The 12,026-nt window shown below is 39.3% G+C and overlaps 1 protein-coding gene across 1 annotated transcript in view; it reads right to left on the bottom strand.

Annotated features, from left to right (window-relative positions):
- The window catches only part of riok3 (RIO kinase 3 (yeast)), a 58,310-nt gene that overhangs the window by 35,578 nt on the left and 10,706 nt on the right, over positions 1-12,026 (bottom strand). The window contains exon 2 of the mRNA XM_062991053.1: positions 4,069-4,184. Within this exon, the coding sequence (XP_062847123.1) occupies positions 4,069-4,184 (116 nt within the window). The remainder of the gene's footprint in view (positions 1-4,068; positions 4,185-12,026) is intronic.

Genomic DNA, 12,026 nt, shown 5'->3' with positions numbered 1-12,026 from the left:
CAGATGATGTTCAAATCTACATCTACACCAAACCATCTCATACTCTTCCTCCCACTGTACTAATCGAATGTCTGACTGATGTACGGGCCTGGATGAGTAAAAACTTCCTGAGCCTAAATAGCACTAAATCTGAGGCCATACTGATTTCCTCACCTGCGACTGTCAGGAAGCTCAGTAACATTCATTTTTCTATACCGGGTTTTGTTACTTCTTCCTCTGCTCAGGTTCGAAATCTGGGTGTCATTCTGGACACAACACTATCATTTGAGCCTCACATCAAAAATATATGCAAAACCGCCTTTTACCATCTTAAGAACATTTCAAGAATTCGCCCTTTTCTTTCTTTTACTGCTGCTGAGACTATTATTCATGCATTTGTGACATCCCGTATCGATTATTGTAATGCAATGTTATATGGTCTCCCTAACCGGCTTTTAAACAGATTACAGTATGTCCAAAACTCTGCAGCCAGGGTGCTGACCCGTAAAAGATCTGGGGAACATATTACACCTGTGCTGAGGGATCTTCACTGGCTTCCAGTACAGTTTAGAGTGCATTATAAAATACTGGTGCTTGTCTATAAGTCTCTCCATGGCCTCGCCCCCACATACTTGACTCACTTACTTCAGAGCTATGTTCCGTCACGCACTTTACGCTCCTCAAATTCACATCTCCTAGCAGTTCCATCTGCAAAATTACATTCTGTAGGTGACAGAGCTTTTAGTGTTGCTGGCCCTAAACTCTGGAATGAACTCCCACTACAGATACGTACCTGTCATTCATTGTCATTATTCAAAGTTAGTCTCAAAACACATCTCTATCAGTTAACTTATGAGTGAGCAATCGCTTAATCATTTATTTAGTGTTTTATTTTCATCTTACATTTTCATTGTTTTCTTTTAATTTTGTCTTATCTTGTATTTTATTCTACTTTTATACCATTACTATACTAATCATGACATTATTATCTATTTTATTTACATGCACATTACTGTTTTATGTTGATGCTCTCTGTAATTTTTATTGTTTTTTATTGTACAGTGGCCTTGGGTCTCGTGAAAGGCGCTTTATAAATAAAATGTATTATTATTATTACAGTATTGGTAGTTATTCAAGAAGAAATTGAAGGGGTTTCAATGATGCATTTGTGTATATAGGATGAAAGAGACTAGTTCAAGCTCAGAATTTGTGTAATTTCGTATATGGTGGTTTGTGAGACATGAGACAAATAATCGGGGAAAATGTCTTTATGTAATATAAGAATCCATTATGGATTCATTAATCTACCCAGCTCTGTGTAAATAGTTAGTTTAATGGTGTGGAAAATATTGGCACACAATGGCCCCCCCAATACCAATTTAGCTTTTGTTTTCCTTGGCTACTTTCAGCATAATAAGGGCTGTTTTGAGAGCAAAGGTGATCCTACTTATAGGGTTGGGCTGTATTGCCGATTTTCATACCGTCTTCAGAAAATACCGCGGTATACGGTATTACCGTGGGGGGGGGGGGGGTAACTTTACAGTGTACAAACTTTACAGTGTACAAACTTTACAGTGTAATCACAGTATTCAAATGTTTTATTTCAAAAAATTAAACAATCAGAACGTCAAACATTGCTTATCCTATGTGATCTATAATAAATATTTCACGCATAAGTGTAAATGCGTCTCTTTATATATATTTTTTTATTTCTGCGCAGTTCTTGTCGGCTGTAATCCACCCATTCAGCTTGGCATCAGTAGAAGGAATCAGTCAGTCATAATAAGAGCTGTTTATTGTCGAAATTTAAATCCGAAAACACTTTTAATATTGCGGAGAGCGAGACGCACGCACGCACGCACGCACACACACACAGACAGAGAGAGAGAAAGAGCCGTAACCGAGCTACAGAAGAAATAAACTTGTTTAATTATGTTAAATCTGATTATTTCATGGTGCGTATGTTTTAAAGCAGAAATAAACACAGGCACATCTCTGCACAAAAGAGGATTGTTCTGAAACTTAATGCGATGCAACCACAGTATGTCTCTTCTCTGTAGTTTTTTCTCTTCTTTTAAAATAAATCTTTTTTTCTCATTTAAGTGTTGTTTGAATTAGGCCTACATTTAAGGCAAGGTTCATGATTGTTCATCATTGACATTAATATCGGGGCTGTCTTATAGTTTACCCAGTAGCGCTTCCCGAGGAACGAAGAGTCATTTTTTTGAACGGCTCTTTAAAAGGAACCGAGCCAAAAGATCCGGCTCCCTTCAAGGAGCCATAATGCCCATCACTACAACCAATCAGTGAGCTCCAACCACCTACCCCTCCCACCCCTCCCTTACTGTGGATGCGCGAATGTCTTAAAGTCTCAGTTTTAAAGTCTCACCGTCATACCGCCCAACTGTACCTACTAAGTATTTAAAAAGTGTCTACTGAATGTATATGCGGCTTGGTTTGGTACTCATTCAATAGTTGGTTAACAGAAAAAAATCTGAACGTTTTGCTTACAATAATTAAGAAATTTGACCCTGTATAATTAGTCACCCTGTATTAGGATGTGACCCTGTATGATCAGTCCTTGGAATTTGAAGCCAGTAAAACTGCAGATGTTTGTTGTACATCCATTCAGCACTGAATAAGCATTATACAAAGGGTAAACTGTTATTGATATAGGACAAGCAGGTTTTTAGACATTTGCGCACACCCTTTGATACGACACCCAAAAGTGAGCTGAGGTGCATTTTGTATTCACTGATACTGCTTGAGCTGTTTCTACAATTTAATTGGAGTCCACCTGTGGTAAATTCAATTGATTGGACATGATTGGGGATTGCCACAACCTGCCTATTTAAGGTCCCACAGTTGACAAGTGCATATCAGAGCAAACTCCAAGCCATGGGGTCAAAGGAATTATCTCCAGACCTCAGAAACAGGATTGTGTCAAGGCATAGATCTGGAGAAGGGTACAGAAAAATTGCTGCAGCTTTACAGGTCCTAAAGAGCACAGTGGCCACCATCAATCGGAAAAGGATGAAGTTTGAAACCACCAAAAATCTTCCTAGACCTGCAGACCTCAGAAACAGGATTGTGTCAAGGCACAGATCTGGAGAAGGGTAGAGAAAAATTGCTGCAGCTTTACAGATCCCAAAGAGCACAGTAGCCACCATCATTCGTAAATAGATGAAGTTTGAAACCACCAAACATCTTCCTAGACCTGGCCTGCAGATAATAACTGAGTGATCCGGGAAGAAGGGCCTTGGCCAGGGAGTAGGAACCCAAGGGTCACTCCGACAGAGCTCCAGTGTATGCTTGTGGAGATGGGAGAACCTATCAGAAGATCAACCATCCAGGCAGCACTCCACAAATCATGCCTTTATGGTGGCCAGACGGAAGCCACTCCTTAGTAAAAGGCACATGACAGCTCGCTCGGAGGCACCTAGAGGACTCTCAAACCATGAGAAACAAGATTCTCTGGTCTGATAAACCGAAAATTGAACTTTTTGGCCTGAATACCAAGCTCAACCCTGGGGGAAACCAGCTCATCACCTCAGACTGGGGCAAAGGTTTACCTTCCAACATGCGAACGACCTGAAGCACACAGCCAACAGAAAAAAGGAGTGGCTTCGGAGAAAGTCTGTGAATGTCATTGAGTGGCCCAGTTAGAGCCAAGACCTGAATATAATCAAACATCTGTGGAAGGAGCTGAAAATGGCTGTGTACCAACGCTCCCCATCCAACCTGACAGAGCTTGCAAGGATATGCCAAAAGGAATGGGCAAAAATTTCCAGAAACAAGTGTGCCAAGCTTGTAGCTTCTTTCCCAAGACGGCTTGAAGCTGTAATTGCTACCAAAGGTGTATCAACCAAGTATTAAGCTAAGGGTGTGTACAGATATGTACCCCCTAAATAAACTTGCATATTTTGTAAACCCTGTTTTAACTTGTAATTATTGATGATTGTGTGTAGATGTTTGAGGCAAAAAAAGAACTCAATCTATTATAGAGTCTGTAACGTAATAAAACGTGGAGAAGGTGAAAGGGGTGTGCAGACTTTCCGGCTTTACTGTAAACAGAATGTGTATACTCACTTGTGGCAGTTGGTGAAAGAGTTACATTCCTCATGAAGCTGCTTAGCTAGCTGCTCACTCATTACATCTGTCAAAGAACATGTGGAGGATGAAACATTTACAGTCCCCCATGGGCTCTGAAAAATAGATTTGTTGTGCCATTAGTTTGCCTCATTGTAAAACTGTACACTGGAAACAAAATACATATACAGCAATTATGGCTGGGAGATTTTGCAAAAAAAAAAAAAAAAATCTTGATAATTTAAAAATGTATTACCGATTCTCGATTACGATTTTTTTTTTTTTGCATTTTAATTAATAAAGACTGCAGAAGTGCAAAAATAGTAACAGCACCACCTATAATTATCCTTTCAAGAGACTCAAACTTCATAACAATAACAATATAACAATAATTAAAACAAAATAAAAATCTGAATTAGCTATATTCTTTTTAAGAATAGCTCACAAACAACTCACTTTAAATAATGTGCAGCAAAGCCTCCTTACATTCAGAAAAGTGCAAAACCACAAAAAGTTCTTTACAGATTTCTTAAAGGGAACACGAGCCTGTGTCTCCACCAATGAAGTGAGCCTGTATCAGTATCTACACTGGGGGACATCAAGTAAGCAGTCAGCTCAGCTTTGATTTTGTCCTCTTGTGACTGGGGGGTGGATGGAGGGGGCACGGTCTGCTTCTAACAATAGACCACTGAAGTCGTGCGTCATTCTGTAGTCCTCGTTATGCCCATATTTGGAGACCCAGGTCTAACTCAGATTTCCTATGGGAAAAATGAACGGGGTTTTCAAAAAAATCGACTCTAACTCTGCTAAATAAACATGTTCAGAACCCTATACGTTTTGTCCTGTGTACATTTTTCTCCTGTACATCACTGGATCCTCTGAATTACGAGGTTGTTAAAGGGTCGTAATACTAATAATGCTACACGAAAGCTAATGCTACTGCACATTAATTAGACGTCACTGAACTACACCAATCAAATCAACGGAACGAGCGGCTCTCTTTTGGTGAGTACAACCAGAGCAGTACAACCAGAGAGTTGCGACACTCCTTGATCTCGCCGCCACGCGGTCATGTGGTTCATGTAACCCTCCAATAGTTCCAAACAAACCCCTCACTGTCATGTTCTCATATGGGACAGGCAGCAGTGAATGAAATATTAAATGGTAAATAATAAAAAATGTTAACATTTCTGGGTATTTTCAACTGCCTTTACATTTACTGCATCTGCTTTAATGTCAGTTTGGTATATGAAGTGGAAGATTGATGTTTATAATGACTTGTTAATAGGTCGTTCTTGTTAACACACAGTACATTATATTAGCATACATAACATAATGCGATATCATTAAGTAGTAGAGACAATATACAGTACAGAGATTAAAGAGTTTTTTTGTTTAGTTTTTTTTTTTGCATAAACTAATCTCCCTTCACTTTCCTGAGGATTCATAATAATAATAATCATTTTGGCTAAACACTAAGCCATGTGGCTGGATTCATAAGGTTTACCTGCACTGAATGAACAGATTCATAAACACACTACCGTACCTTTAACATTATAGTGCAGGTACAGGAAATGGCATGAATTCATGTCTTATTTCATGAGTGATTAATAATTGATTTCTACATGTAATACATTAATGAATTCATTATGAATATGCACAAGTTAATTTTGTCTAATGTAAGTGGTGGACAAGGTACACAAAACATGTAGTTAAGTTAAAGTAGAGATATCCAAGGTAAAATATTACTCCAGTAAAAGTAGTAGTAGTAAAAGTAAAATACTCTAGTAAAGTACTTACCTTAAAATACTTAAAGCATTTACCTTCAAATGTACTTAAGTATGAAAGTCAAAGTAGCATGATTTTTTATGGCTCTAATGTTTTATTATCATTTCTGTAACAAGATTCTTGATTGATCAACTCATTTTAGGTGAAAAGACTCTAGTGACGTTAATTTAGATTAACTGACCAAGCTAAATTCGGTTATACCTATTAATTAAGATAAACATGTAACATTTAGTGCTGAGCAAATGCTGAACAATAACAGTATTAAGTATATTAATGACATCAAATACATTATTTTTTTAAACAAAGCAACAAACAGCTGAAAATGCTTGCTAAGTAGTGAAAATGAATGGAGTACAACCAAAGGCAGACCTGGGCATTGCACGGCCCGCGGGCCACATCCGGCCCGCGAGACATCCCCAACCGGCCCGCATGAGGTTCGTGGCAATTAAAAATTAGATGTAAATAAATGTACATCAAACATGCAATATAACAGGATTGATTTTGACGAGAGCGCTGTGTCTTTAAATATCCGTACGTTTCGATTTGCGTATGCGCGTGTGTGCGCGAGTGTATCAGCTTCACTGTAATGCGAACAGAACTGAGTGTGATTGACGGTGGAGTTTTTAACAAGACACGAACTTCTGAATTGTTTATTTACTAAAGTCAGATGTAACGCTGGTTAAGGATCAGAATTTAGGCTCTAAATCGCTGTTGCGGTACTAAACAGAAATACAAGCATATGAACGATGTGGAGCGTCACACCTGAAGCTTCTCTAACTAAACTGCAAATGCAATAAAAACTGTTTCATAAAGTTTAACACGTCCAGAACTGAAGCAGTCAGGACCAGCTCAGTGATTTTAAAAATATTATTAAACAATAACAAATGACTGAAAAACAAATGAGGTAATTAGACTCAAAACAAATTATTTTGTCCAACCCCTGTATATGGGTGATTCTTCAATTGCGGGCTCTTTTTACCATCTTAACCTTTGAAAAATAAAATTATTAATAATTTATTTTTAATTATATCAAGATCATGCTTTAGAGCAGGGGTCATCAAACTACGGCCCGATGCTTTCATTTGACCGGCCCCTTTAACCACAGCAGCAATACATGTTGTCTGGCCACTGTACATCTTTAAACTCACAGTATTATAGCGGAAAAAAATAACAGAGGCTCCGTAGATTATACGGCAGCGATCCAACGGGTGGCGCTCCAAGCATGGTGGGTTCTGCGAGAGGCAAAGCAGTTAAATGGAATTTCATTATGAAAATCGTCGTGTCCTGTGTTAATTTCATTAAAACTAATGCTCTTAACTACAGGCAGATTCAGGAATTATTGTCCTGTTTGGACGCGAACAATGTTGCTTGGTATACGACCTTTGTTTGGAATACAACTCGCGTGCTAGAACTTGTACGGGTCAAAATGAGTCATGACACCGCGCGCGACCCTTGTTTACCTCTCGCGAGACAAAGCTACGAGCGTTAACGGTGTGCCGTGTTGCTAAGCAACATGAGGGCGAACATAACATTCGCAAACTATTACATTATTTCTTGGATGAAACACCCGCTTAATGATTAAGATTATTGTTTATATTAATCTGGACATTTCCATGTATAGTACATGACTTGAAATAGTGTTCAACCAAGTTTGTACTTGTTCTTTTCAGTGGCGTATTAATATGGGATGATGTGAGGTGGTCACAGGTGCGCTTATATCGGGGATTTTACAACGGCTTTGAACGCAGCTCAGCCAATCAGATTTTAGGACCGGAACTATCCGTTTTATACATTATTTTATACAACCCCATCAACGTGTAATATGTCAATAACAATAGGATTTTTTTTCATGGGAACGGATTAATCATTTTCCCTTTATTTCTAATGGGAGAAATTCGTTTGGTACACGTCCTGTTTGGTATGAATCCAAGGATCTGGAACGGATTAAGGACGTATACCGAGGTACCACTGTACCTGTGAGCAGACTTTATCGAAGTTTAAACACCTTAAATCTCCAACTAGATTCAGACTCACTCATCAACACTTATTACCTATTATGACTGGCAGTAACAAATATGGAACCTGTAGCTGACTGTCTCGTCAGGCAAAAGCAGACTCACAGTTCACACTGATTTTTGGGGAAACACTGTATGAGTTGGGATAATGGAAATGATTAAAATAAATAAAATGTCTGCATTATCATTATGAAGTAAAATTATACTACAGTTATACACAGCAGACAATACATCCAGTATACATAGTAAATAGCTTTTTTGGGGTGTGTTTACTATTTCATCTGCGGTCCGGCCCCCCAAAACACTGAAGAACAGTAATCCGGCCCTTAAGTTAAAAAGTTTGAGGACCCCTGCTTTAGAGCAAAGACTTAATGATGGCTACAATTGAGCTTACATAGAAATGTAATATGTCATATTTATTTGCAAAGTGGCATAGCAAAATGTCATTATGTGTTGGTAATGACGTGTTGCAGTAATGACAATTTTTACTTTTTTTAAGAAAAAAACTAGCTAGGCCAACAGCTAGTACAAGATGCACTTTAAATACATATAAATACTGTGTGAATTTCTTTTTTTTTTTTTTTGTAAAGTACTGTCATATTGATGTAAATGGTAATGACGCTGAATAAATATACTCTATGATCAGGAGGAATACATGATTAAATTACTCACATTTCCAGACATTAAAATGTCAAGCTTCTCTCATGGCTGGCATGTGCTTCCTTGCGAGTCTTTGTTTCCATGGTTACAACTAGGGATGCATCGATACCATTTTTTCCAAACCGAGTACGAGTACAAGTACATGTATTTTTGTACTCGCCGATACCGATACCTATTTAGAATGATGCAATCTGGAGCATTATGGAATAGTGTAGTTTTTAGTGTAAAATAGTGCAGTGGAACAGTTGCTTGGGTTGCCATCACTAATTGTAAAAAAAAAAAAAAAAAAAAACACGGCACAGACATGATTGAGAAAGCTTCTGACAAGCTAACGTTAACGTTCATTAATAAACGCACGTAATTAACGTTGTGCACATCATACATGCGATGCGATTCTGCTGATTGAAATATTTACTTTAAAAGGATAATACAGTCCGATCCCATCTGAGCCGATTCTATCAGCACATACATTCGCGGTTCACCTCGGTAAATCGTAAACGACTCTGAGTCGGCTCCCGCTCTGTGGTAATAACCAGTATAATTAAGCCTGAGCTTTGTAATGTAAGCGAGTCACACAAAATGTTCTGTAGTAGTTGGTGTTTATTTACAACCGCATCATTCATTATAACAGTAAACACGGAGAGATGACTGAGAAAAGAAGCTTAAAATGAGTCGATTCCTGAATCACTTGTATCGACACTGTGAACAGAGCCTTGAACACAAACACGTCCTATAACAGCGGTCGCTGCTTTTGTAACCGGTTATCTTCACTGTTAGCTCTATTTTGAAGGGGTTTTTTTTTCAAACGGAACTAAATAACATTAAACGTGCGTGTGAGCGTGGTCAGTGAGAATAATTCAATCTGTCTCCCGTGGGTGAAAAATGAATTGCTTTAGTTTTAGAAGTAAAAAAATCTCGCAATGTCACAAGGTATCGGATGTTTAGTATCGGAGCCTCATTTGCGAGTGCGAGTACGAGTTAATGAGCGCGGTATCGGGCTAATACCCGATACTAGTATCAGTACTCATGCATCTCTAGTTACAACATAAACAAGTGTTACCTTCAAATGATTCCCTACAGAAACCATACACTGTTGCGGTAATGACGATAATGCTGGGGACAGTAATATATTGCTAAAAAATATGCATAAGTTGTACAAATATGAAAAAAAAATTTTACATTTTGTTTCTAAGTTATTATAAAACTGATATTGTGATTTTTATAATGAATTGATCACTTTTTAGCATTTTATTAGAGCAGAGAAGTTTTAAAGTCTGGGTTGGGGACAAGGACAAAGTAGCAAAATATTGATGTTTAAATCATCATAAAAAATGAATTATTTTGGTATGTAATTTTTTTTAGTGATGCAATGAATGATCTTTTTAATACCTAAAATATTTGTTTTGTAATAAAGTATTTTTAACACAAATTTATAACCTAGGGATGTAAAAGTTCCCCCAATTGAAGAATCACCCATATATACAGTGTATCACAAAAGTGAGTACACCCCTCACATTTCTGCAAATATTTTATTATATCTTTTCATGGGACAACACTATAGAAATAAAACTTGGATATAACTTAGAGTAGTCAGTGTACAACTTGTATAGCAGTGTAGATTTACTGTCTTCTGAAAATAACTCAACACACAGCCATTAATGTCTAAATGGCTGGCAACATAAGTGAGTACACCCCACAGTGAACATGTCCAAATTGTGCCCAAAGTGTCAATATTTTGTGTGACCACCATTATTATCCAGCACTGCCTTAACCCTCCTGGGCATGGAATTCACCAGAGCTGCACAGGTTGCTACTGGAATCCTCTTTCACTCCTCCATGATGACATCACGGAGCTGGTGGATGTTAGACACCTTGAACTCCTCCACCTTCCACTTGAGGATGCGCCACAGGTGCTCAATTGGGTTTAGTCCATCACCTTTACCTTCAGCTTCCTCAGCAAGGCAGTTGTCATCTTGGAGGTTGTGTTTGGGGTCGTTATCCTGTTGGAAAACTGCCAGTTTTCGAAGGGAGGGGATCATGCTCTGTTTCAGAATGTCACAGTACATGTTGGAATTCATGTTTCCCTCAATGAACTGCAGCTCCCCAGTGCCAGCAACACTCATGCAGCCCAAGACCATGATGCTACCACCGCAATGCTTGACTGTAGGCAAGATACAGTTGTCTTGGTACTTCTCACCAGGGCGCCGCCACACATGCTGGACACCATCTGAGCCAAACAAGTTTATCTTGGTCTCGTCAGACCACAGGGCATTCCAGTAATCCATGTTCTTGGACTGCTTGTCTTCAGCAAACTGTTTACGGGCTTTCTTGTGCGTCAGCTTCCTTCTGGGATGACGACCATGCAGACCGAGTTGATGCAGTGTGCGCCGTATGGTCTGAGCACTGACAGGCTGACCTCCCACGTCTTCAACCTCTGCAGCAATGCTGGCAGCACTCATGTGTCTATTTTTTAAAGCCAACCTCTGGATATGACGCCGAACACGTGGACTCAACTTCTTTGATCGACCCCGGCGAAGCCTGTTCCGAGTGGAACCTGTCCTGGAAAACCGCTGTATGACCTTGGCCACCATGCTGTAGCTCAGTTTCAGGGTGTTAGCAATCTTCTTATAGCCCAGGCCATCTTTGTGGAGAGCAACAATTCTATTTCTCACATCCTCAGAGAGTTCTTTGCCATGAGGTGCCATGTTGAATATCCAGTGGCCAGTATGAGAGAATTGTACCCAAAACACCAAATTTAACAGCCCTGCTCCCCATTTACACCTGGGACCTTGACACATGACACCAGGGAGGGACAACGACACATTTGGGCACAATTTGGACATTTTCACTGTGGGGTGTACTCACTTATGTTGCCAGCTATTTAGACATTAATGGCTGTGTGTTGAGTTATTTTCAGAAGACAGTAAATCTACACTGCTATACAAGTTGTACACTGACTACTCTAAGTTATATCCAAGTTTCATGTCTATAGTGTTGTCCCATGAAAAGATATAATGAAATATTTGCAGAAATGGTGACGGTACTTTTTAAATGTGAAGCACCAAATTTCTGCTTCAGGTTTACCTTGAAAACTGAGACTTTAGGACATGCGCGCATCCACAGTAAGGGAGGGGTGGGAGGGGTAGGCGGTTGGAGCTCGCTGATTGGCTGTGGGGTGCTCACTGGTGATAACACAGAGAGACGAGTGAAGAGCCACACTGGCAGTGTTGCCAACTTAGCGACTTTGTCGCTATATTTAGCGACTTTTCAGACCCCTCTAGCGACTTTTTTTCAAAAAAGCGACTAGCGACAAATCTAGCGACTTTTTCTGGTGTTATTGGAGACTTTTGGAGACTCGAACGTGAAAACACACATTGTTCTGCAGTTACTGTCCTCAAGCACGGGCGGTCAGTATCACAGTCAGTGTTGCCAGATTGGGCGGGATTCCACCAAAATGAGCGGATTTTGTTGGAAATTGGCAGGGAAAAACACACT

This window comes from Trichomycterus rosablanca, chromosome 3, assembly GCF_030014385.1.
Source record: "Trichomycterus rosablanca isolate fTriRos1 chromosome 3, fTriRos1.hap1, whole genome shotgun sequence".
Lineage (NCBI taxonomy): Eukaryota > Metazoa > Chordata > Actinopteri > Siluriformes > Trichomycteridae > Trichomycterus > Trichomycterus rosablanca.
The sequence above is the reverse complement of the archived record's forward strand: the minus strand, read 5'-3'. Positions and strand labels throughout refer to the sequence as shown.